This window comes from Mirounga angustirostris, unplaced genomic scaffold, assembly GCF_029215605.1.
Source record: "Mirounga angustirostris isolate CCGP_5_RB_7025 unplaced genomic scaffold, mMirAng1.0.hap1 SCAF_5, whole genome shotgun sequence".
NCBI lineage: Eukaryota > Metazoa > Chordata > Mammalia > Carnivora > Phocidae > Mirounga > Mirounga angustirostris.
The window spans coordinates 136,555,472-136,579,739 of NW_026991713.1; the positions used below are offsets into that span (position 1 = coordinate 136,555,472).

At 45.7% G+C, this 24,268-nt stretch overlaps 1 protein-coding gene and 1 pseudogene across 10 annotated transcripts in view; both read left to right on the top strand.

Annotated features, from left to right (window-relative positions):
• Nucleotides 1-24,268, top strand: part of PITRM1 (pitrilysin metallopeptidase 1) — a 44,096-nt gene that overhangs the window by 18,574 nt on the left and 1,254 nt on the right. For all 10 annotated transcript variants that reach the window (XM_045874493.2, XM_045874494.2, XM_045874495.2 and 7 more), the window contains 13 exons: nucleotides 684-780; nucleotides 1,391-1,525; nucleotides 10,974-11,112; nucleotides 15,810-15,926; nucleotides 16,972-17,104; nucleotides 18,272-18,392; nucleotides 18,495-18,571; nucleotides 18,806-18,971; nucleotides 19,212-19,312; nucleotides 20,875-20,995; nucleotides 21,733-21,804; nucleotides 22,358-22,470; nucleotides 23,599-23,724. In XM_045874493.2, coding sequence (XP_045730449.1) covers nucleotides 684-780; nucleotides 1,391-1,525; nucleotides 10,974-11,112; nucleotides 15,810-15,926; nucleotides 16,972-17,104; nucleotides 18,272-18,392; nucleotides 18,495-18,571; nucleotides 18,806-18,971; nucleotides 19,212-19,312; nucleotides 20,875-20,995; nucleotides 21,733-21,804; nucleotides 22,358-22,470; nucleotides 23,599-23,724 — 1,518 coding nt within the window. The remainder of the gene's footprint in view (nucleotides 1-683; nucleotides 781-1,390; nucleotides 1,526-10,973; nucleotides 11,113-15,809; nucleotides 15,927-16,971; nucleotides 17,105-18,271; nucleotides 18,393-18,494; nucleotides 18,572-18,805; nucleotides 18,972-19,211; nucleotides 19,313-20,874; nucleotides 20,996-21,732; nucleotides 21,805-22,357; nucleotides 22,471-23,598; nucleotides 23,725-24,268) is intronic.
• Nucleotides 13,037-13,205, top strand: LOC123845191 (U2 spliceosomal RNA; annotated as a pseudogene).

Here is a 24,268-nt window from a genome sequence, read left to right on the forward strand (position 1 = left end):
CTTCACACCTTCTTCATATCTTCCTCACACCGTCCTCACACCATCCTCACACCTTCCTCACACCGTCCTCACAGTGTCCTCACACTCTCCTCACATCGTCCTCACAGTGTCTTCACACCGTCCTCACAGTGTCCTCACACTCTCCTCATAACCGTCCTCACAGTGTCCTTACACTGTCCTCACAGTATCCTCACACCCTCCTCACACCCTCCTCACACCCTCCTCACACCCTCCTCACACCTTCCTCATACCTTCCTCACACCGTCCTCACACTCTTCTCACACCGTCTCACACCGTCTTCACACCATCCTCACACCGTCCTCAGTGTCCTCACACTTTCCTCACACTGTCCTCACGGTGTCCACACACCATCCTCTGTCCTCACACCGTCCTCAGTGTCCTCACACTCTCTTCATACTGTCCTCAGTGTCCACACACCATCCTCACACCATCCTCACACCGTCCTCACAGTGTCCTCACACTGTCCTCACACCATCCTCACACCGTCCTCACACTCTTCTCACACTGTCCAAGGAGGGAGCCTACCTCCTCCTGTCTCTTTTTGGCTGTCTCTTTACCTCATAAAATACACAGTGGTTCACTTAGAATAGTTTAAAGACTTTCTGCTGCCTTTTCACATGGGTATTGATTGTCTTTTTAACATCTTTTTTCTGTTTCTTTAGGAAGGGATTTGAAGAGGACCGAATTGAGGCTCTCCTTCATAAAATTGAAATACAAATGAAGCATCAGTCTGTCAGCTTTGGACTCACCCTGACGTCCGTATGTAATTTCTCCTCTATCTTCTTCTGTTTGTACTTTGTTTTTACTGTTGTGATCAGTGGGTACTTGACAGTGCTGGAAACAGGTGAATATTCATAGCACCATTCATTTGAACCGTGAAAGTTGTGCCGTTTTGGATATGATACAAATTTAATTTAGTTTTATAATACATTGTGTCTTTTTACAGGCGTTATTGGCTTTCTGATACCTTTTTTTTTAAGTCATTTGTTTTAGAGAGCGAGAAAGTGCATACATGGGAAGGATGGACAGTTAGAGGGAGAGAGAATTCTAAGCAGACTCCACACCCAGTGCAGAACGCAACATAGGACTCGATCTCACAACCCTGAGATCATGACCTGAGTCAAAACCGACAGTCGGACACTCAACTGACTGAGCCACCTAGGCATCCCTCCTGAAAATGTTAGAACTTGTCCTTCACTTTATTAGAGAAAAAACAGATTTAAAATTTTCCTAACCAAAAAATGACTTAATTTTTCTTACAATCATTGTGGTATTTTTAAATACAGAAACTGAGATCTTAATAAAATGTTATGTTTGATGTAGAGTTCGTAGTGTAATGTGCATGTGGATGTTACGTTCTTGGTTGCAGTACATCGCCTCCTGCTGGAATCATGATGGGGACCCTGTAGAGCTCCTGAAGCTGGGGAGTCAGGTGGCTCGATTCAGACAGTGCCTCAAGGAAAATCCACAGTTTTTGCAAGAAAAAGTAAAACAGTATTTTAAAGTAAGGAAATTGGAGAATTTATGTTATGAATAAGTAACGTAATTTCTTAATTGTTAATTAGTGCTCATATTAACAAATTTAGTTCATTCTGATGAAATCTGGCTTTTTATATGAATACGTGAGTTTGTCTTTTATATATGAAGATATTATGCATGTGTATTAATTAACAAAAACATTTGTAGGCACTTTTGTTTTGTTTTGTTGAGAGATTATACTATCCACTCAATTTTTTGGAAGGTTTTGATAAGAATTGTTCACTTGTCATTAAAAGATTAGTGGAATTCACCCATGAAAAAATACATTCCTGGGATTTCTTCATTGGGAGTGTTTTGCCTTTTTTTTTTTTTTTGTCTTAATTACTGATTCAGTGTCTTCATGAGTTCCTGATCTCTTCAGAGTTTTCTATTTCTTCACCCTTCAGTCTTGGAAGGTGGTGTGGTTTTAGGAGTTTGTTCATCTAGGTTGTCCAGGTTGCCGTACAGTTCTTCCGAGTATTCCCTTGTGCTTATTTCTGTACTTTCCGTGCTATTGTGCCTTTTTCCACGTCGGAGTTTAGTCGAGTCTCCCTTTTTTTTTGGTGTATCTGAAGGTTTGGCGCTTTTGTTGATCTGTTTGAAAAAGTCTGATCTGTGATCTAATTTTTATGGTTTTCTTTGTTCTGCTAGCTTTGGCTTGATCTCACTTTTCTCTTTAGTGAGGGTGTGAAGATAGGTTACTCATGGGTCTTTGTTTTTAATGTATGAGTTAACTGTGTATGTGTCACTCTTCACGCTGGTTTTGTGGGGTCCTGCAGTTTTCAGTATGTTCTGTTCATAGCCTCATTTGTCTCCCGGTATTTTCTAAGATCCCCTATTACTTACTCTTTAACCTACTGGTTGTTTAACAGTGTGTTGTGTCACTTGCATGTATTTGTTGGTTTTCCAGCTTTCCTTCTACGGGCATTCCTTGGAGACAGCACATGTATGGTTCCTGAGCACAGTCATAAAGCGAATATCACAATAAAGCAAGTCAAATGAATGTTTTGGTTTCCCTTTGCAGAGGAAAGTTGTGTTTACACTACATTGGAGTCTGTTAAGCATGCAATAGCATTATGTCTAAAAAAAGCAACATACACATCTTAGTTAAAAAATACTGCTAAAAATGCCAAACACTGAGCTTTCAGTGAGTCATAATCTTTGATGGTGGCGGGTCTTCCCTTGATGTTGATGGCTGCTGACTGATGAGGGTGGTGGCTGCTGAAGCTGGGCATGGCTGTGGCAATTCCTTAAAATAAAACACCGATAAAGTTTGCCACAGCGACTAACTCTTCCTTTCACGAACGATTTCTCTGTAGCAGGTGGTGCTGTTTGATAGCATTTTGCCCACAGTAGAACTTCTTTCAAAATTGGAGTCAGTCCTCTCAAACCCTGCCACTGCTTTATCAACTGAGTTCATGTAATATTTTAAAGATTTTTTATTTTATTTTATTTTATTTTTTTTAATGAACTCTTTTTTTTTTTTTATTTGTGAGAGAGAGAATGAGAGACAGAGAGCATGAGAGGGGAAGGCTCAGAGGGAGAAGCAGACCCCCTGCTGAGCAGGGAGCCTGATGCGGGACTCGATCCCGGGACTCCAGGATCATGACCTGAGCTGGTAGTTGCTTAACCAACTGAGCCACCCAGGCACCCAAGAATTTTTATTTATTTTAGAGAGAGCAGGAGGGAGAGGCAGAAGGAGAGTGAGAGAGAACCCCAAGCAGACTAACTGCTGAGCATGGAGCCCAACGTGGGGCTCGATCCCACGACCCTGAGACCACAACCCAATTACTGGATCGTAAATAAGGTTGTTCCATTTTTTTTTTTTTTAAAGATTTTATTTATTTCATTGAGAGAGCACAAGCAGGGGGAAGGGCAGGAGAGGGAGCAGCAGACTCCCCACTGAGTGGGAGCCCAATATGGGGCTTGATCCCAGGACTCTGAGATCATGACCTGAGTTCAGGGCAGAAGCTTAACTGACTGAGCCACCCAGGCACCCCATTTTAATTTTTGAGGAACCTCCATACTGTTTTCCAGAGTGGCTGCACCAGTTTGCATTCCCACCAACAGCATAAGAAAGTTCCCCTTTCTCCACATCCTTGCCAACACTTGTTACTTGTGTTGTAAATTTTAGCCATTCTGACAGGTGTGAGGTGGTATCTAGTGGTTTTGATTTGTTTTTCCCTGATGATGAGTGATGTTGAGCATCTTTTCATGTGTCTGTTGGCCATGTGTATGTCTTTGGAGAAATGTCTGTTCATGGTTATTATGCCAGTACCATACTGTTTTAATTATTACAGCTTTGTAATATAGCTTGAAGTCTGGAGTTATGATGCCTCCTGTTTTGTTTTTCAAGATTGCTTTGGCTATTCAGGGTCTTTTCTGGTTCCATACAAATTTTTGTATTGTTCATTCTACTTCTCTGAAAAATGCTTTTGGTATTTTGACAGGGATTGTATTAAATAAACAGATTGTTTTCGTTAGTATTGACATTTTAGCAATATTAATCTTCCAATCCATGACCATGGAATGTCTTTCCATTTCTTGCATCATCTTGAATTTTTTTTATCCGTGTTTATAGTTTTCAGACTATAGGTCTTTCACCTCTTAAGTTTATTTCTAGGTATTTTACTGTTTTTGGTGCATTTGTAAGTGGGATAGTTTTCTTAATTTCTGTTTCTGTGGCTTCATTATAAGTGTAAAGGAATGCAGTAGATTTCTGTACATTGATTTTGTATCCTGCAACTATGCTGAATTAACTTAACAGTTCTACAGTTTTTTTGGGTAGTCTTTAGGCTTCTCTGTACATGGTATCATGTCATCTGCAAATAGAATTTTACTTCCTCCTTACCAATTTGGATGCCTTTTATTTCTTTTTGTTGTCTAATTGCCATGGCTAGGAGTTCCAGTACTATGTTGAATAAAAGTAGTGAGAGCAGACCTCTTTGTCTTGCTTCTGACCTTAGGGGAAAAACTCTCAATTTTTCACCATTGAGTATGATGTTGGCTGTAGGTTTTTCATATAAAGCCTTTATTATGTTGAGGTATGTTCCCTCCAAATCTCCTTTGCAGAGGGTTTTATCATGAATGGATGTTGTGCTTTGTGAAGTGCTTTTTTTTTTTTTTTTTTTACATCTACTGAAATGATCGTGTGGTGTTTCTCTCTTTTTTTTTTTTTTTACTGACGTGACATATCATGTTGATAGTTTTGCAAATGTTGAACCAACCCTTGCATCTTGGAATAAATTCCACTTGCTTGTGTTGTATGATGTTTTTAATGTGTTGTTGGATTTGGTTTGCTAATAATTTGTTGAGAATTTGTGCATCTAAATTCATCAGATATTGGCCTGTAGTTCTCTTTCGTTGTGGTGTCTTTATAAGGTTTTGGTATCAGGGTGATACTGGCTTTATGAAATGACTTTGGAAGTTTTCGTTCCTCGTCTATGTGTTGAAATAGTTTGAGAAGAACAGGTACTTACTGTTCCTTAAATGTTTGGTAGAATTGGCCTGTGAAGCCATCTGGTCCTGGACTTTTGCTTGTTGGGAGATTGTTGATTACTGCTTCCATTTCATTGCTAGTAATTGGTCTGTTAAAATTTTCTAATTCTTTCTCTTTTAACTTTTGGGAGGTTATATGCTTCTAGGAATGCATCCATTTCTTCTAAGTTGTTGAATATGTTGGCATGTAGGTATTCTGTGACAATTGTATTTCTGTGGTGGTGGTGTTACTTCTCTCTCATTAGTGATTTTGTTTATTTGGGTACTCTTTCTTTTTTTTGATGAGCCTGGCAAGAGGTTTATCAATTTTGCTGATCTTTTCAAAGAACTAGCTCCTGGTTTCATTGATCTTTTTACGTTTCTGTTTATTTATTTCATTTATTTCTGGTCTAATCTTCATTATTTCCTTCCTTCTGCTGAATTTGGGTTTTGTTCTTTTTCTGGCTCCTTTAGGTGTAAGGTTGGGTGTTTATTTGAGAATTTTCTTACTTGAGATAGGCCTGTATTGCTAGAAACTTCCCTCTTAGAATTGCTTTTGCTGCCTCCCAATGATTTTGAACTATTGTGTTTTCATTTTCATTTGTTTCCATGCATTTTTTTATTCCTCTGTTTCCTGGTTGACCTATTTATTGTGGAGTTGCATGTTACCTAACCTCCGTGTGTTTGTACTCTTTCTGGATTTTTTTCTTGTGATTGAGTTCTAGTTTCATAGTATTATGATCAGAAAAGATACATGTCAGATGCTTTTTCTGCATCTCTTGAATTGATCATATGATTTTTATCCTTTCTGTTACTGATGTGATGTATCATGTTGATTGCTTTGCAAATACTAAGCCACCCTTGGATTCCTGGAGTAAATCCCACTTGATTGTGGTGTATGATTTTTTTTTTTTTTTTAGCTTGTTGACACTTGTTTTATGCCCTAATATGTGATCTGTATTACTATCAGTTCCTTTATATTATTTTTTTTAATTTATTTATTTGTCAGATTGAGAAAGCGAGAGAGAGAGCACAAGCAGGGGGAGCAACAGAGGCAGAGGGAGAAGCAGGCTCCCCACTGAGCAGGGAGCCCGATGTGGGACTAGATCCCAGGACCCTGGGATCATGACCTGAGCTGAAGGCAGATGCTTAACCAACTGAACTACCCAGGCATCCCAGTTCCTTTATATTATTAACTGTATTATGTATGGATTTGGATGCATAAATATTTACAACGTTATGACTTCTTGTTGGATTGTACCCTTTATTATGATATAGTGCCCTTCTTTGCCGCTTGTTACAGTCTTTGTTTTAAAATCTGTTTTAAGTAATGTAAGTATTGCTTACCCTGGCTTTATTTTCACTCCATTTAAATGATAAATGTTTTTCCATCCCTTCACTTTCAATTTGCAGGTGTCTTTAAGTCTGAAAGGAGTCTCTTGTAGGCAGCATATAGGTGGGTCTTGTTTCTTTATCCATTCCATCACCCCATGTCTTTTGATTGGAGCGTTTAGTCCATTTATATTCAAATTAATTATTGATAGGTATGTACTTACTGCCATTTTGTTTCTTGTTTAGTGGTTGTTTGTTTAGATTTTCTCTGATCCTTTCTTCTTGCTTTCATAATTTGTTGGCTTTCTTTAGTGATATACTTGAATTCCTTTCTCTTTATTTTTTGCATATCTATTCCTGGTTTTTGATTTGTGGTTACCATTAGGTTTGTATATAACATCCGCATATAGCAGTCTATATTAAGTTGCTGGCCACTTAAATTTGAACACATTCTTTACCTCTCTCTCCCTAAGTATGTGGTGTTGTATTTTACATCCTTTTATGAATCCCTTGACTGATTTTTGCAGAAATACTTATTTTTACTGCTTTTGTGTTTTTTACTTTTCATGATCTCACTTATGGTCTTTCCTTTCCACTCAGGGTCCCCTTTACTATTTCTTGTAGGGCTAGTTTAGTGGTCCTGAACTCTTACAGTTTTTGTTTGTTTCAGAAACTCTTTAGGTCTCCTATTCTGAATGATAGCTTTGCTGGATAGTGTATTCTTGGCTGCACGTTTTTCCCTTTCAGCACTTTGAATATGTCATACCACTTCCTTTGGGCCTGTTCCTGCTAAAAAATTCACCCGTAGCCTTAAGGGGTCCCTTGTATGTAACGTCTTCTTCTTTCTTGCTGCTTTGAGATTTTTTTCTTTATCAGTATTGACATTTTAATTACTGTTTGTCTTGGTGTGGACCTCCTTGGGTTGAACTTTTGGGGTGATCTCTGTGCCTCCTGGATCTGTCATCTGTTCCCCCCCCCCACCAGATTAGGAAAGTTTTCAGCTATCAGTTCTTCAAATAAATATTCTCTCCCCTTTTCTGTCTCTCCTTTTAGGATCCCTGTAATGCAAATGTTATTCTGCTTGATGGGAATCAGAGTTCGCTAAGACTATTCTCAATTTGCGTAATTTTTTCCCTCTCATGTGTTTAGCTTGGTTACTTTCCATTTCTCTGTCTTCCAGGTCACTGATTCATTTCTCTGCTTCATCTAGCCTATTTATTCCATCAGTTGTATTTTTTATTTTATTTATTGTGTTCTTCATCTCTGATTGGTTCTTTTTTCTCTCTCTGTGAAGGGTCTCACTGAGGTCATCCACTCTTTTCTTTAGTCCAGTGAGTATTTTTATGATCATTACTTTAAATTCTGTCAGGCATATTGCTTAAATCTTTTCACTTTAGGTCTCTTGGTGTGGTTTGGTCCTTTCATTTGGGAAATATTCCTCCATCTCCTCATTTTGTCAACTCTCTGTGTGTTTCTTTGTGTTAAGAAAGTCAGCTATTTCTCTTGCTCTTAACCGTAGTGTCCTTATGAAGAAGAGGTCCTGGCGTGCCCTGCAGTGCAGTGTCCCCTGTTCCCCAGGGCCTGGAGCTTCAGGGAATGTTCTCCTATGTGTGTTGCATGTGCCTTGCTGTTGAGTCCTGGCCTCTTTTTTCCTTGAGTCCAGTTTTCTCTCGAGGCTCTCTTTGCCTGTTGTGGGCAGTGTTTGTTTCCCAGCAGGGTTGGGGCGCGTTTTAACTAGGTGTCCAGTGGTTTGCTTGTGAAGTGAAGCCCTGCCCCCACTGCCACTAGAACTGAGTTCCCTCAAAACACATGCGTCAGAGATGTGGTGTTGGCAGGGTTTGTGCCAGTCTTCTGGGGGAGGGAGCCCGCAGCGCCAGGACTGAGATGAGTGCTGCTGGGAAGGACAGATCCACCAAAGCATGGTGGAGGTGAGGCTTGGTGTCAGTTAAGTAAGGCGTGTCAGTGTGGTCCTCGTTCCCACAGATGGCCATTGTTTATGTGGGGGGTGGGAGAGGAAAGTGGTGCCAACCAGCTCCCTTGTTCCTGCAGGGAACTCTCCTTGATCCCTGTCTCTCTGGGCCACGCTCTGAGATGAGCAAATCACTGTCCCTCCTGTCTGCCCCTGGCGGTTCTCCTACTGCTGGTTCCATGCTAGATCTGCACAGCTGTTTGAAGTGCTGTCTCTTTAAGGGCGGGATTCCACTTCCTAACACCCTCTGATGCTGATGTTTTAGATTCCAGACTCTGTGTCCCACTGGGTGTAAGAACTCAATGTTCAGCCCCTCTTGTTTTTACAGGCAGATGTTATGGGGATTCATTTTCCCCATTGGTGGGCTTCCCAGTGTGAAAGTCTGTTTTTCACCCTTCTCTGCATCACCTGCTCCCTCCCTGCCATGGACAGCCATGGTTTGTTTCTCTCCCAAACTGCGTCTTTGCCCTTCTTACCTTCTCTGATGTGACCTCTTCTCTACTTGGAGAGGAGTTTGTTCTGCCAGTCTTCAAGTTCTTCTCTGGGTTATTTACGTTGATGGGAGTGTTTCTAGTTGTATCTGTGGGATGCGTTGAGCTGAGGGTCCCTCCACCGCCGTCTTTCCAGCCGACCTACGTGTCTGTTTTTGTGTCAGTACCATACTGTTCTGATGACTACGGCTTTGTAGTACAGCTTGAGATCTGGGATTATGATACGTCCAGCTTTGTTCTTCCTTTTCAAGATTGCTTTGGGCATTCTAGGTGTTTTATGATTCCTTACAAATCTTAGGATGATTTGTTCTTGTTCTGAGAAAAATGCTGTTGGTATTTTGATAGGGATCGCATTGAATCTGTGGATTGCTTTGTAGTATAGGCTTTTAACAATATGAATTCTTCCAGCCCGTGAACGCGGTAGATCCTTCCATGTATGTCATCTTCAATTTCCTTCATCAGTGTTTCATAGTTTTCAGAGCACAGGTCTTTTGCCTTTTTGGTTAAGTTTATTCCTGGGTATTTTATTCTTTTTGGTGCAATTGTATATGAAACTGTTTCCTTAATTTTTCTTTCTGCTACTTTTTTATTGATGTGTAGAAATACAGCCAATTTCTGTGTATTAATTTTACTGAATTCATTTATTCTAGTAGTTGTTTTAGTGGAGCCTAGGGTTCTCTATGTTTAGTATCATGTCATCTACAAATAGTGAAGTTTTACTTCTTCCTTATCAATTTAGATGCCTTTTTATTTGTCTGGTGGCTGCAGCTAGGACTTCCAGTACTGTGTTGAATAAAAGTGGTGAGATCGGACATTCCTATCTCATTCTTGATCTTAGAGCAAAAGCTCTCAGGTTTTCACCATTGAATATGATGCCAGCTATTGGTTTGCCATATGTGGCCTTTGTATGTTCAGATATGTTCCCTCTAATCCCACTTTGTTGACAGTTTTTATCATGAACAGATGTTGAATTTTTGTCAAATGCTTTTTCTGCATCTGTTGGCAAATGATCGTGTTAATGTTATTGCTGAATGTGGTTTGCTGATGATAATTTGTTGGAGATTTTTATCAGGGATATGGCCTTTCGTTTTCTTTTTTGTAGTGTCTTCAGTTTTGGTATCAGGGTAATGCTGACCTCATAGAATGTATTTGGAAGCTTTCCTTCCTTTCTGGTTTTTTTTTGGAGTAGTTTGAGGAACTTAGTTGTTAACTCTTTAAATGTTTGGTAGAATTCACCTGAGAAGCCATCTGGTACCTTGACTTTTGTTTGTTGAGAATACAAGAACAATCACCTGAGTGTGTGGATATTTTGGTTGTTTTTATGATGGATTCTTTTGACATTTGCTCATTTGTTTACATTTGCTTTAGGGCATTTGTACTTGGTGTGTATGCCCTGGTAGACTGTCATGAATGTGGTAGAACTTACAAGGCTTTACCACAGGGGTTGGACTGTAGTGTCTATGAAGAGCAGCTCTGTTGTGCTTTATGCCATTATGGACACGGGGCATAGGTTTGGCACTTGACCTGCCGTCTCTGTTACTCCAAGGTACTTAATATAAAGTTTATACTGTAGTCTGGTTCTCTTTCCTCCCTGTAGTAGTACAAATAGATGAGCAGAGCATGTGTGTGTGCACGCACACTCGTACACATGTTGAAATGAATGAGACAAGCACATTAAATCTAACGTTTTTACATTAGGGGGACATTTAATTTGTCCTCATAATTTATGAAATGCTGAGTGAAGAATTTAGTTCTAATCTTTGAGAAGTTAATACTCTAAAGATGATTAGATAAAGATTATATTATTTTATTCTGTTATTTTTGACTTAGACTAAAGTCAAAGATTTATAATGTAAAACATGTACAAGTAAGGTATAAAGAAAATGTTGAATATTGGTACGTTTCGGGTTTAGGCTTAGTACCTGTAACAGTAAGCATCCTAATAGTGAGAACCCCAGCATGTGTGAATGACAGTTACTTTGTGGTGGCCGGGGTGTCCTGTGCCTCAGGGGCTTTCTACAGGACCACCTTTGAGGGATGCTCTGTTATCGCTATTCAAAACGTGCAGGCTCCTCCTGCCCCAGAGTGTGGTACTGGAGGCTTGTCAGCGTGCTGGGCTCCAGTGAGATCTTGCTTCAGCTTGACCTTTGTTGCTGTACCTGCAGAATAATCCGCACAAGCTGACTTTGTCAATGACACCCGATGACAAGTATCCCGAGAAGCAAGCATGGATGGAGACAGAAAAACTAAAGCAAAAAGTCGACTCTCTTTCCCCGAAAGACAAGCAGCAGATCTATGAAAAAGGTCAGATGTTTAATTTTGTCCTAACTCCCTAGCCTTCACCCGAACCCAGTGAACTTTGTAAAATGAGTGGATAGTTGGAGGCAAGTATCATTTCAACTAACAAATATTTATTGGGCAACAACGAAGGTCAACGTTGGATGTGATGGCTTTATCCCCATGCCCTCATTCTAAGGAGACCGATCCTGTAGTTTAGCAGGAAAGGCAAGAGTCGTAGGAAAGAGGCACACTAGTCCCCCCCCCAATCCGCACCTTCTCGGTCCTCAGTTTCAGTTACCCGTGGTCACCCGCGGTCTGCAGGCAGATGGCACTCCTTCTGCTCTGTCATCAGGTCAGTGGTGCCTCCTGCGCCGCAGTGCCTGCATCCCCACCTCACTTCACCTCCCCACGGAGGCATTATGTCACCTCCATTCGTCACAACAAGAGACTTTTTGAAAGATTCTATTTATCAGAGAGAGAGAGAAAGAGAGCGTGCACGAGCTGGGGGAGGGGCAGAGGGAGAAGCAGACTCCCCGCAGAGCAGGGAGCCCAATGTGGGGCTCAATCCCAGGACCCTGAGATCATGACCTTAGCCGAAGGCAGACGCCTACCTGACCGAGCCACCCAGGCGCCCACAACAAGAGATTTTGAAAGCGACACAGAGACCATGTTCACGTAACTTTATGACAATTTATTGTTGTCAGTTTCTGTGTTATCATTAGCTGTTACTCTTGCTGTGCCAAATTTTTAAGTTGAACTCCCAAATTTTTAATTTGAACTCGATTATAGGTAAGTATGTATAGGGTTTGGTACTATCCATGTAGTTTCAGGCATTCACTGGGGTGTTGGGAACATGCTCCCCACAGATAAGGGGGGGATTACTGTAGCTGCATAAGGTTTATTCAATTACAAATTTTATAAGTACTTGCTATTTACCAGGGGCTCTAATACGCCACTAAAATATATGTTATGTTGTGATCCATAGTGAATTGCCAAGTGAGCACTGCATACAGTATGATTTTGAGTTCAGAAGAGGCAGGTCTCAGTGAAGGACAAAGGCCTCATGCTGGTCATGAGGCCCTGCTCAGGTCTGGGTGGTGCAGGCGTGGGTGAAAACCGAGTCAGTTACATAATTCCTTAATGTCTAAACACACGGACTGTTAGGCCCAGTGGTCTGCTCCAGAGTATTTGCCCAAGAGAAATGAAAGTGTATGTCCACACAAACTTGAAAGAACCCACATTTCCATCAACATGGTATATCCATGCCATGAAATACTACTCAGCCATAAAGAGGGGCAAAATGCTGATACACTCAATATTGATGAATCTCAAAAGCATCGTGCTAAGTGAAATTAGCAGGCACAAAAAATACCTACTCAGTGAGTCCATTTATATGAAACTGTAGAAATGATAAAACTCTACTAACAGAAGGCAAGTGAGCTCAGGGGGTCACCTGCAGGGAGCCAGGAAGGAACTTTCTGGGGGATGGAAATGTCCTCTATCGTGATGTGATGATTACATTACTTTTTGTATTTGTTAGAACTTATTGAATTATATCTTTAGAACTGTGGATTTTGTCATATGTAAATGATATATTAAAATCTACCAAAGTAGGTATACAGGACACACAGACACCACCTACCCCACCAAAGTGGTAGTTGGCTGGGATTACTTGAGGGATTTATCAGGTTTGTCAGGTGGTAGAGTTGGCTTTAGATAGGAAGTAAGTAATGCTAAATTTCAGATGATTTAATCTCGTCAAGGCAGAGTTAATTTCAGCGTGTAACCTCTTACTCTCTATCTCAGAGTTCCTGTTTTGCATACAGCTATTCTAAGCTCTTCATACATTTAATAGCTAATCGTGAGTAACGTAATTGCATAATAATCACTTCTGTTGCGGGAGTGCCAGTGGACAAGTCCCATCTTCCTTTTCTAAATTGAGATGTTGATTGCTTCTTGGCCTTTTGGCCAAGATCAACTGTAGTATCTGATGTGTGCTCTATTGGAGCCCAGTATACCAAGTGGATTTAAGTAAGCAAGCAATTAGAGGTATCAGTGGTACCTTACATGTTCAGGTGTGTAGTACCATGCACAGTGCAGTGATCACAACGCACTTCATTGACATCTGTCACCAGTCGCAATTTATTTTTCTTGTGCTGGGAAGTCATGAGATCTACTCTCTTAGCAACTTTCAAATATGCAACACGGCACTATTACCCAGAGTCACCAATGCTGTGCATTGCATCCCATGACTTATGTAAGTTTGTACCTTTTGACACTCTCCACCCATTCCTCCCACCCCAACCACCAGCCTCTGGCACCCACCAATCTGTTGTCCATGTCCGTGAGCTTGGTGTTTGGTTTTTCAGGTACCACATATGAGTGAGATCGTACAGTATTTGTCTTTCTCCGTCTGACTCATTTCACTTAGCATAATGCTATGTTGCCATAAATGGCAAGATTTCCTTCCTTTTCTATGGCTGAATAATAATCCATTGTATATATACATCTTTATCCATCGGTGGACACTTAGTTTGTTCCCACAGTGAGCAACACTGTACAATGGAGGTACAGATACCTTTTCAAGATAGAGTTTTTGTTTTCTTTGGATAAACGCCCAGAGCAGAATTGCTGGATCATATAGTAGTTCTATGTTTGGTTTTTTGTTTGTTTGTTTGTTTTTTTGAGAAACCTCCATACTGTTCTCCAGAGTAGCTACACCAGTTGGAATTCCCACCAGAGTGCAAGAGGGTTCCCCTTTCTCCACATCCTCACCAACACTTATTTCTTGTCTTTTTGACTTAAGCCATTCTGATGGGTGTGAGGTGATATCTCATCATGGTTTTGATTTGCATTTCCCTATGGATGAGAGATTCCGAGTACTTTTTCATATTTTTCTTGGCTATCTATATGTCTTCTCTAGGAAAATGAGTTATTCAAGTCCTCTGCCCATTTTTAATCAGAGTATTTGGGCTTTTTTTTTTTGCTGTTGAATTGTATAAGTTCTTTTATATCTTTGGATATTAGCCCCTTATCAGATGTGGCCTGCTGGTATTTTCTCCCAATTCTGTAGATTGACTTTCATTTTGTTGATGGTTCCCTTTGCTGTGCAGAAGCTTTTAGTTTGATGTAGTCCCACCCATTTTGTTTTTGATTAAAGCCCTTTATAGCACGGAACATAATTCCAGGCCTAAGCAACAGATCGTACATTCCCTGAGTTGTCAGATTCTTGCCCTGGCCATGGAGGTGGGCTTGGTTCTAAGAAAGCCCGTGTACTCTGGTCCACACCCACGTGTGAGTGGATGGAGGCCTGTGTTACAAAAACGTGTTTTTATTTTACAGATCACCACAGAGTTCCATTAGGTAGGAGGCCCTGCTAGTGCATTTAAGGGGTATTTCAGGTCAGTAAGTCTCAGTCGTGGACTTCCGTGGGAGCAATCTGCAATCAGAGTTTAATCTTTAGCTAACCACCAGTGAAAACAGTGGGAATGGGAAATTAATTTATGAAGACCTTGAAACGATCCTCCAGTTTGGGGTATGTCTGTGTAAGCGGTCATGCGCTGTCGTGAAGGGCTGTAGCGCCTGCCATGGGAGCTTGTTGCCTGGCCGAGGAGAAGCTGCTGGGGATGGCTTTGCCGACCTGGGGCTCTGGAGAGGAGCTGTCTGGGGGAAGGGTGCCGCTCAGGATGACGGGTGGGCCTGGTCCAGTCTCGGATCAGGACACGGGGGCGGCAGGAAGCAGGCTCCCACATACAGACCCCAGAGGTGTCGAGGGGCAGGGGTCCGCCAGTAGTTGATGGAGGAAACACACAAGTGACGGAGGGCCTGGGAAGTCTGCAGTAACTCACGGAGCCCGCTCCTCAGTGCCTCCCGGAGGGGTCCCCCAAGGGGCCGGAGGGAGGGCGGCTGAGCCCTTTGAGGCAGCAGTCCCTGGCCTGTGCAGGGCTGCCCTGCAGGTCCCCCAAAGGGACAGGTGCTCGGGGACCTCAGGGAGGCGGACTTGGAGGCCAGCTCAGCCTAGCTCCTTAGATTGCCATGGGAAATGAAGCTCCCATCTCTTTGTTTGACAGAACTCTGTAAACTGGGGGGTCTTCACTCGCGTACCTTTCACTGCTGTCACCGGGTGCATGTGCCGAGCCTTTGGGGTTCCCTCCCGGACGGGCTGGGCGGTTCTGTGACTCCAGGAAGGAGGGGTCTCTCCCCTCTTACCAGATCGGTGAGGGCTCAGGCCCAGAAAAGCTGTGCTTGAGCGTTTCCAGAGTTCGTGAAATTTATGTGATGACACAAGCATGGTGCTGAGATTAGTGCAGATGAAATCAGAATAGACAAGTATAAAAGTTACTAAATTTCAGTCCAGCAGGAAATGGGTTGAAAACCCTGGAAACAGTGGGTTGAACTTTCAAGGCTTCAGTATAAAATGTGGGGGTGGAGGGGAAACTGCTTGAGCAAAGCCCGCCCCCCGCACCCCCCCAAGCAAAATAGTTGTGCGTCCAGCGAGGACAGGAGAGTTCAGGAAAGCACGGTGTCTGCGGCAGGTTCCCGCGCTTGGGAAGGGGTCTGCCGGGCACCAGCAGTGGGAGCTGAAAGCACGCTGCTGGCCGCTCGGGCTGGCCGGTTGTCCGCGGGAGCCGCTGCGAGCAGCTATGGGAGCACGGCGGCGGCGGACCTTCCCAGACCTTTCCGTGGCCGTGCTGAGCACTCTTCCCCCTGCTTGTCTCTAGGCTTAGAGTTACAGACTCAGCAGAGCCAACCTCAGGACGCCTCCTGTCTGCCGGCCCTGAAGGTGTCGGACATCGAGCCCAGCGTGCCGCTCACGGAGTTGGAGGTGGCCCTGGCAGGTCGGTCCACAGAAGAAGGCGCCACGGGGGGACGTGTTCCGTGAGGCAGCTCATCGTGCTCTTTATAGGCTTGCTCTTCACGGGGCGTGTGGGTGGGTTTTCCCGTGCGTTGCCCACGGACTTCGTGTGCTGGGATCTCTGTGCTTCCCTGGCGGGGGCGCTGCTTCCTCAACCACAGGGGGATCTGGCTCAGGCGGGGCTGCATGGGACGGACTCCTTCTGGCCCGGCCTGCTTCGCGGCTCTGGGGGTGGGGGGCAGCATCAGCCCATCGGGGCCGGAGTCCATCCTGGGCAAGCTGTGCCCTGGCATTGCGGGGGGTAGGTCTCGACCACCTGCCGCACTCCTCCAGGGCGTCTCGCTCCTGCTTTCCCCCAGCTCCTCTGTTCACCACGGCTGGCGCATGGGGGTGCCCTCATGGGTGACATCTCTCTTTCTGGACCAGGCCTCGGGAGGGTGGGGGTAGCATCCCACTTGTGTTTTAGTCGCCCCCAGCTTTGGTTTATCAGTGAAGGGATGAAGAGAATGAGTGAGGGTGAGTGACAGGTTGTGAGTCAGTGCCCCGCCCCCTCTGCTGGTTTGCGGTGCCATGCTGGTGCTGGAAGGCCTGGAGCACGCAGCACGTGCCCCTGAGTGAGTCGGGACCCCGGAGGCCATGGGGTGCCAGGTGCCCAGCGGATCATCAGACCTGGGGGGGCGGACAGCATTTGAGATGGGTGAGAGAGTGGGTTCAGGTGTCGCAGGCGGGAGCTCTCAGTCCCGTGTCAGCGTGCAGGGCTGCACGAAGGGGTTGTGGAGGTGGGGCGAGGCGGGCCTGGGCCAGCTCAAGCACTAGGGCAGCCTCAGAGCCCGAAGAACACTGCTCCTGTTCCAGCCCTTCCAAAGGCGTGTATTATTTTAGTGTTGAAGACTGTCTCAGTGTTTACTGTGAACGGGTAGTAGTCTTTGCTGAGAGAAAGTTTAAACACTCTTGAAAGGCACCAGCATTTTAAAAATACTAAACAGTGATTTCACAATTCAAAAGTTAGCTGCCTTTTGCTTCTCCAGCCGGCAAGACCCCTGTGCAGTACTGTGCTCAGCCCACCAACGGCGTGGTGTACTTCAGAGCGTTCACCAGCCTCCACACCCTCCCCGAGGAGCTCAGGCCCTACGTCCCACTCTTCTGCAGTGTCCTCACCAAGTAAGACACACACACTGTGGAATCAGGGCATCTTTGCATATTTTGTCCCTGGATTTTTCTGTATATGTAGTTATTTTTAGTGCATCAGCAATCACTTATCAGCATACAGTTTTAATTTAAAAAACCCATAGCGTTATTAAACCGTGTAAGTAAAATGTGTAATATATTTGTTGAGAATTTTTCCTACAAAAGCCATATTTTCATTTTAAAATGTAGAACTTTAAACCATTTATAAACCTCGAGTACAAGGTAATACAGTTACATCTATCTCAGCAACTTAGTTCCTTTTAAAATTGTGAAAATGATTGTTTTTTAATCAGAAAATATAAGTAACTAAATCTGACGTGTAGGCACGGGGTAACCTTGAGAGGCCGGGTTGTGTGCCCTCCTCCACCAAGCTAACTGTAATCGCTACTGCTCTTATAAAGCTGGTGTCTGGGTCGATGTGAGAACACGGGCAAGTACATGCAACCGCACCTCGCCATTCCTCTGCTGGGTCCCGGTGGCTGAGGGGCAGGCAGTCGGAGCCCGGACATTTCCTTTCCCATGTGCCGGGACGGCGAGGGCCAGGAGACTCTGTAGGGGGTAGGCTGGCCACCCCTCATGGCACACGCACAGCCTTCCCGGGGTAGGAGCCAGAGGATGTGGGTCCTGTGCACCCCGCCAGGTGTCTGGGGAAGACCCCTCGTTTGGACCTTCTCCATGTTCTCTGCCCTCCGCGGCTCCCCCTGCTGGTCCTTCTGAGGCACAGCCGTTTCGGGGGACCCCATGAGTGTCGCTGTGGCCCGAGTTACTTCTTATGTTGGGCACAGGATGTTTCTTGGAAAAGCATCACCCACCTGAGATGACTTCTGCTTTTCCTAAAAGCTCAAAAAGGTCTCCTTTGTGAGTGTGAGCGTGTGGGCAGATGCTGTCCGTGCCAGGCCGTTCTAGAAGCGAGGAGGGCGGGAGCGCTAGGAAGACCGGCAAGCTCGGCCCCGCCAGAGCAGAGCGTAATGCTCCCTGCGCACACAGCCTGGAAGCCACCCGGTGACCTCCCCGAACGCGCCAGCGTCCACGGGGAGAGGCGCACGGCTGCCCTCCGTAGCGTGGGGAATGGAGGCTGCGGCCCTGGCCCTGCGGCCAAGACTGCGCTGCCAGCCAGGGCCCCTCCGTTGCTGTTGACAGGCTGGGCTGTGGCCTTCTGGACTACAGGAGGCAGGCACAGCAGATAGAGCTGAAGACGGGCGGGATGGCCGCCTCACCCCACGTGCTGCCCGACGCCGCGCATCTGGACACTTATGAGCAGGTAGCGTCATGCTTCCGCGTCCCAGCGCACTCCAGAGCACGTCTCCAGCATCCTTTTTTTCCCTCTTAAATAATTTCTTCTTTTCTTTCTTTCATGATTCAGGGTGTGCTTTTTTCATCTTTCTGCCTCGATAGGAACCTACCAGATATGATGCATCTGTGGAGTGAAATATTCAACAGGTAACTACTTATAAAGACCTAATCATGAGGCTAGATCAGAGGACTGAGTCTGAAGTGCTGTGAAAGTAGGAGTTTTTACTCATTTCTTGGTTATTGGTTTCTGAGCTTGATTTTAGTTGTAACTCCTGGGGGTATTTACATCATCTGAAAACTTACATGTAATTAATTTTCCATGGTATTGAAAGGGATATGGGTCGGTCTCCAGGAACTTAATACGTTTTTCTTTTTACAAAGCCCGTGCTTTGAAGAAGAAGAACACTTCAGAGTGTTGGTTAAGATGTCCGCTCAAGAGCTGTCCAATGGGATCCCAGACTCTGGGCATCTCTACGCATCCGTCAGGGCGACCAGGACCCTGACGCCCACGGGAGACCTGCAGGAGACCTTCAGTGGGATGGATCAGGTGATGAGCCACGTCTTCCAGAGTTGGTGACAAACTGTTTATATCCCAGAAAAGCTAACTCTGACCAAATTTTATAGGGAAAGATTCTCTTAATTCATCCTCCTTGTCCTACCCCTCCCAGCCCACTGGTCCCCCAGCCAGATTCCCGAGTCGAGGCTGTCTGGTTTCCAGACTGGGCAGGAGTGTCTGGTCACCCCCTGTCTGGGGGTCTGTCTCCAGATGTCGGTTTCTCTGGCTCAGGTGAGGCTGATGAAGAGGATCGCAGAAATGACAGACATCAGACCGGTGCTGAGAAAGCTCCCGCACATCCAGGAACACGTACTACACTGTGACAACATGAGGTAGCGCCCCTCCCCCCACCCCGGGCTGTTTCTGCACAGACATCTTCTCATTCTTCCCGTTTCCTTAAGTGTAGTTTTTAGATTCTTCTCACTTGAAGCTGTGGTTACATAAACTTTAGCTCAGAGACAGTGTTTGGGGTAGGTCATAGAATTCATTCTAGACCTCAGATGTTATCATCATCAAGAAATCATTTTTTATGAGAAAAAATATTTTAAGTTTAGTTAATGTTGTGGAAGGTGGGAAGGAAAGCAAGCTAATTTAATCCTGGAACTGGAAAGTAGATTTCTTGCAAGTGTTCAGTTATGTTGGTTCCAGAAGTTAATTGCAAGACAGGAAAGGTTAGCTTGCTTAAGAGCAGAGTAAAAACGCAGTTTCTCATGAGAACAGTTCCCTGATGGTAAGAAAACATCTGACATCGGTCACACACAGCCTTAAGCCCTCAGGGCTGTGAGTGCGAATGAAATGTTCAGGTGATTGACCGTATTTTCAGCATCTCACTAGCAAGGACACAGGTTTAGATTAGCTTGTAGTACCTTGTCGAGATCCCCAGTATCTTCCCGGGTCAGTTCTCGGGAATCCACGACCATCCGGGATGGCAACACTGGTGTGCACTGCCTGGGGCACTTAACCACTCGGACCCTCTGCTTCCTTGTCCATAAAACACTACTGTGTAGATTTATGCAAAGAATAAATGACAGTTTCCAAAGCAGTTGGTGTAGTTCCTGGAATGTAGTTAGCATTAATATGGTGGTACCTGCTATTAAACTAAATTCAGGAGTGAGGGCCAAAAAGGAAAAGAGAGACACGGTCCGTAGTCTGTACTGTTCAAGTAACTTGCACATGACAGCAGGATTTGTGATTCTGTGGGATTTAGAAGAATTACATACAAATATGTTTTTGAGAGCACAGGAATTTTTTGGCAACTTAAACTTTTCCACTTTAATGACCAGTTCACATGTTCACATTGCTGATTCCTCTTCTAGACAGTCATGTAGGTTTTCTGCCTTCCGATAATATAAGTCCGAAGGCATGGTAGGCAGATCTGTGTTCCGTGTTCTCCACGGGGCCAGACGTCAGAAGTGGGCTCCTGGCATCCCGATGGCCCTGCCCCGGCTCTGGCCCAGACCTGATGGCAAAGCCTTTTTGGTAACTTAAAAGTGCGGTGGAGACGGTTGTATTACTTCTTTATCGGGCTCCTGTTTCTTCTTAATACTTTTATTTTTTTTTATTTTTTTTTAAGATTTTATTTATTTATTTGAGAGAGAGAATGAGAGACAGCACAAGAGGAAGAGGGTCAGAGGGAGAAGCAGACCCCCAGCTGAGCAGGGAGCCCGATGTGGAACTCGATCCCGGGACTCCAGGATCATGACCTGAGCCGAAGGCAGTCACTTAACCAACTGAGCCACCCAGGCGCCCTCTTCTTAATACTTTTAAACATGATTTGATACCAGATGGATGTAGTGGTCCCTTTTTTGTGTTACTCATGCAGAATACCGAATGAGTAAAAGAGTGTTTTATTTTTATAATGACGGTTTCTTAGATATTTGTGATTTTTGAATAGGTGCTCCATGAATGCTACGCCTCAGCAGATGTCTCTGGCAGAAAAAGCAGTAGAAAAGTTCGTTAGAAACGTCGGTCAGAGTAAAACGGAACGGAAGCCGGTGCGCCTGAACGTGGTTGAGGTGAGCCCGTGCTCACGGGGTGGCGGCCACAGCGCGCGGTCCCAGGGTCTCCGGTGGCCCCTTTCGTTCCCACCACTGTGCCGTGCATGGGTACGATGCCCCCGATGCCCCCATGGCACGTGAGGAGCCAGAGTACGGCGGGGGGGCTTGCCCAGTGTTAGCTAATCCAGGAGAGAAGTGAATGCACAGCCTTCGGTCCCGTGTTCCCTTGTCACTGGAGCCTCGCAGTGAACACTCTCCTGCTGGGGAAGAGCGGCGGGTTTGAGATCCGTGATGCTAGCGCGAGAATGGCCCGAAAGTGACCCGAGAAAGCAGGCCTGGGATGCCGCAGCGCGGGGCTCGTTCTCCGGGTCGTACCTAGCACCGGCCGCCCACTTCCATGACCGTACAGAGCGGCTTTCATGTAGCTCACCAGAACAGTCCAGAAGCCTTCTCCTGGAGAAGGCGCACAGTCCGCAGACTGTGAGCTGATGCTCGTGCGCCTGTGACCCTGTCGGGCAGAATAGGCCTGTCTTGCCGGGAGCAGAGTCCCTGAGAAGCTGGCCTGCTCCTCCTTCTCCCTGACCGTCTGGAAGCCCGTACAGAAATCCCATCTGTTTCAAACAGTGTTACTGGAAACACAGAAGCATGTGTGCCCCAACACTTGTTATTGGCCGTGAGTTTCCTAGACCATACCGTAGCCATGTAGGTTGAGTTTGGGATTTTTCTCATTTCTCTTGGAAACATTTTATTTTCAGAAACCTGCACCCAGTGGATCCAATGGAAGCACCCATGTTAGCGGCCCCCAAGTCATAAGGAAGCTGATAACAGTAAGGAAGCATAGTCCCTGTCCCCTTGGGAAGAGCGGTTTCCCATCTTACCTGTGCCCTGTCAAGTGTGGGGTGGCCGGTGCCTCAGCCATGGGGGCCCCTCCCCTGCAGGCAGGGGTGCAGGCCCTGGGCCTGTCCGGGGCCCTTGTGCTCCCCGTGCCTTCACCCTGCACGGCGGACTGCCGAGTTGGGGGTGTCACCATCAGCTGGGCACCGTGCACCCCTCTCCCTGCTCTGCTTTGTTGGTGATGGCTTTTGGTTTGGTTCATCAGAGGATGGCGATTTAACATATCTCGGGGGGGAAAATGCAAAGATGAGGTCATACAGTCACTTATGGATGGAAACCATGTAGGAGGAAATGTTTCTGATTGAGGAACTGTATTTTGAAGCCTCGGGTCAGGGTTTTGGAGTATTCCATTGTAAAGTGAGCACTTGTGTGGAATGACAGGATTGCCAGTGCTTTGCCCTTAGCCATGAGCACCTGATGACAGTGGGGGCGAGGTGGGGGGGCAGCCCGCAGGAGGAGCCAACACGGCCGGCCTGTCCTCCTCAGGACCCCACCTTCAAACCGTGCCAGATGAAGACACACTTCCTGCTTCCGTTCCCAGTGAACTACATGGGCGAATGCATCAGGACTGCCCCCTACGCAGACCCAGACCACGCCAGGTACGGGGCCAGGGGTGGGCAGGGGCTTCCCGGGAAGGGGACGGGAGGGCAGGGATGGCTGGTGGACACGCAGGGCGCAGACACGCAAGGCTGCTTCTGGGTTCAAGGGAAAGGACGTTTCCATGAGGGAAATAGACTCACAGGATGGTGTTCAGCAGTGTGGTCAGTTTGTTACCATGTTCCTGGGAAACAAACATGGGTTCTGTATGTTGAGCTCTACAGACTATGGATACGTATTCTATTAAACAGATTTAAAGCATGGAGAGGTTATAAGAAGGACCCTGGGTAGTAGGAGTATCGATTTTTTTTTCCCCCTTTCTCTGTATAATTTTCTAGCAGTGACCTTGTGTTCCTTGTGTAATTCAGAATGTTCAAAATTATGTGGCAGGTAAGCCCCTCAGGCCCTGTTTGGGAGTAGGGAGCCAGTCTGCATAGGTCTGGCACCACAAACCCACGATATGAGCAGCTCCCCCACCACCGTCTTCCGGGGACACCTGTTTGCTCCTCCAGTTAGTGTCTGGACTTAGACCAGTCAGGGGAGAGTAGGGCCCCACTCTCTGTCCTGTGAAGGTACTTGCTAGAATATTCCTTTTCTTTTGCAGGGCACCCCCCATAACTGCACTTCTGTTGCGAGTGTAGGACTCAGAAGGTCACTCTGTTGGAGTGTGTTTTCTTAGGGCGGATACCTACAGAAATCTGGTTAAGAGCTCTCTGTGTTTTGGTAGAGACACCCATGCGCACACCAGTGGGGGGATTTAGAGAAAGGATGGTTTGTACGTTTGCCTTGAGTGATAAAGTTTAGTAATGTGTTCCTTGATCAGGTTGTTAGTGTCCGTGTGTGCCGTAGCCAGGAAGGGCCTAAACGTGTCTGAGGGACCTTCGCGTCCCCCACCACCTTTCCCCACAACCCTCGTTTGAAAATTCATATTAGGTTTTTCTCCTCATGTTTGTTCTCGTTCATTAGGAAAGGGGAGACCAGAGTGTATCTTACTGTATTTTTGTTTTTACCCAATGTAAGACAGCGAGTTTTCACCTAAGAAAGACAGCAAGTACATGATTATATTACATCCGATACTTCCCTGCCAGGCCTATGGTTTTTAACTTGTGCTTTTTAATCATTCATTTCAGTCTTAAGATCCTTGCACGCTTGATGACTGCCAAATTCTTGCATACAGAAATTCGAGAAAAGGGTGGTGCTTACGGTGGAGGCGCCAGACTCAGCCGTGACGGGGTGTTTACACTTTACTCATACCGGTGAGTCTGAGCGCCGCGTCTCCCCGGCTCCACTAAGCATCCGCGGGTCACTGTCTTACATGTTGGGCTCAGCCTTTGAAGACGTGTTTCCCCTTGTTTCTCATTTCCTCAGCGCGTCACCACACCCAGCAGCACCCTCTCGGTTGTCCGTGTCTAGGAGCAGGAGTACATAATGGGAGACTTTGGCTTAAATACGCCCGCTACCAGACACCCAGATTCAGTTACAGAGGAGACCGGCTGAGAGCTTTCTGGGCTCGTGTCCAGCACAGAGGCTCAGTGGGGTGCCGGGCACTTCGTGGTCACGGCCCTGACTCTTCTTGCCCCTTTTCTTTAGAAAGTTTCCGAGGACACGGAGTATTTAGAATACTCTGCGGGCAGGATGAGTTTGCTGCCCCTCTGATGCAGTCTCTCTCTGCTCCCGCCTCACCACGTCCCTGGGCGCTTGGAGGACGTGTGTGTGCTTGTAGAGAAGGACGGGAGTGCGGCTGTGACCCCGCCCTCGGTGTCCGCTGCGGGGCGCATGCTGCTGAGCACAGAGCAGGAA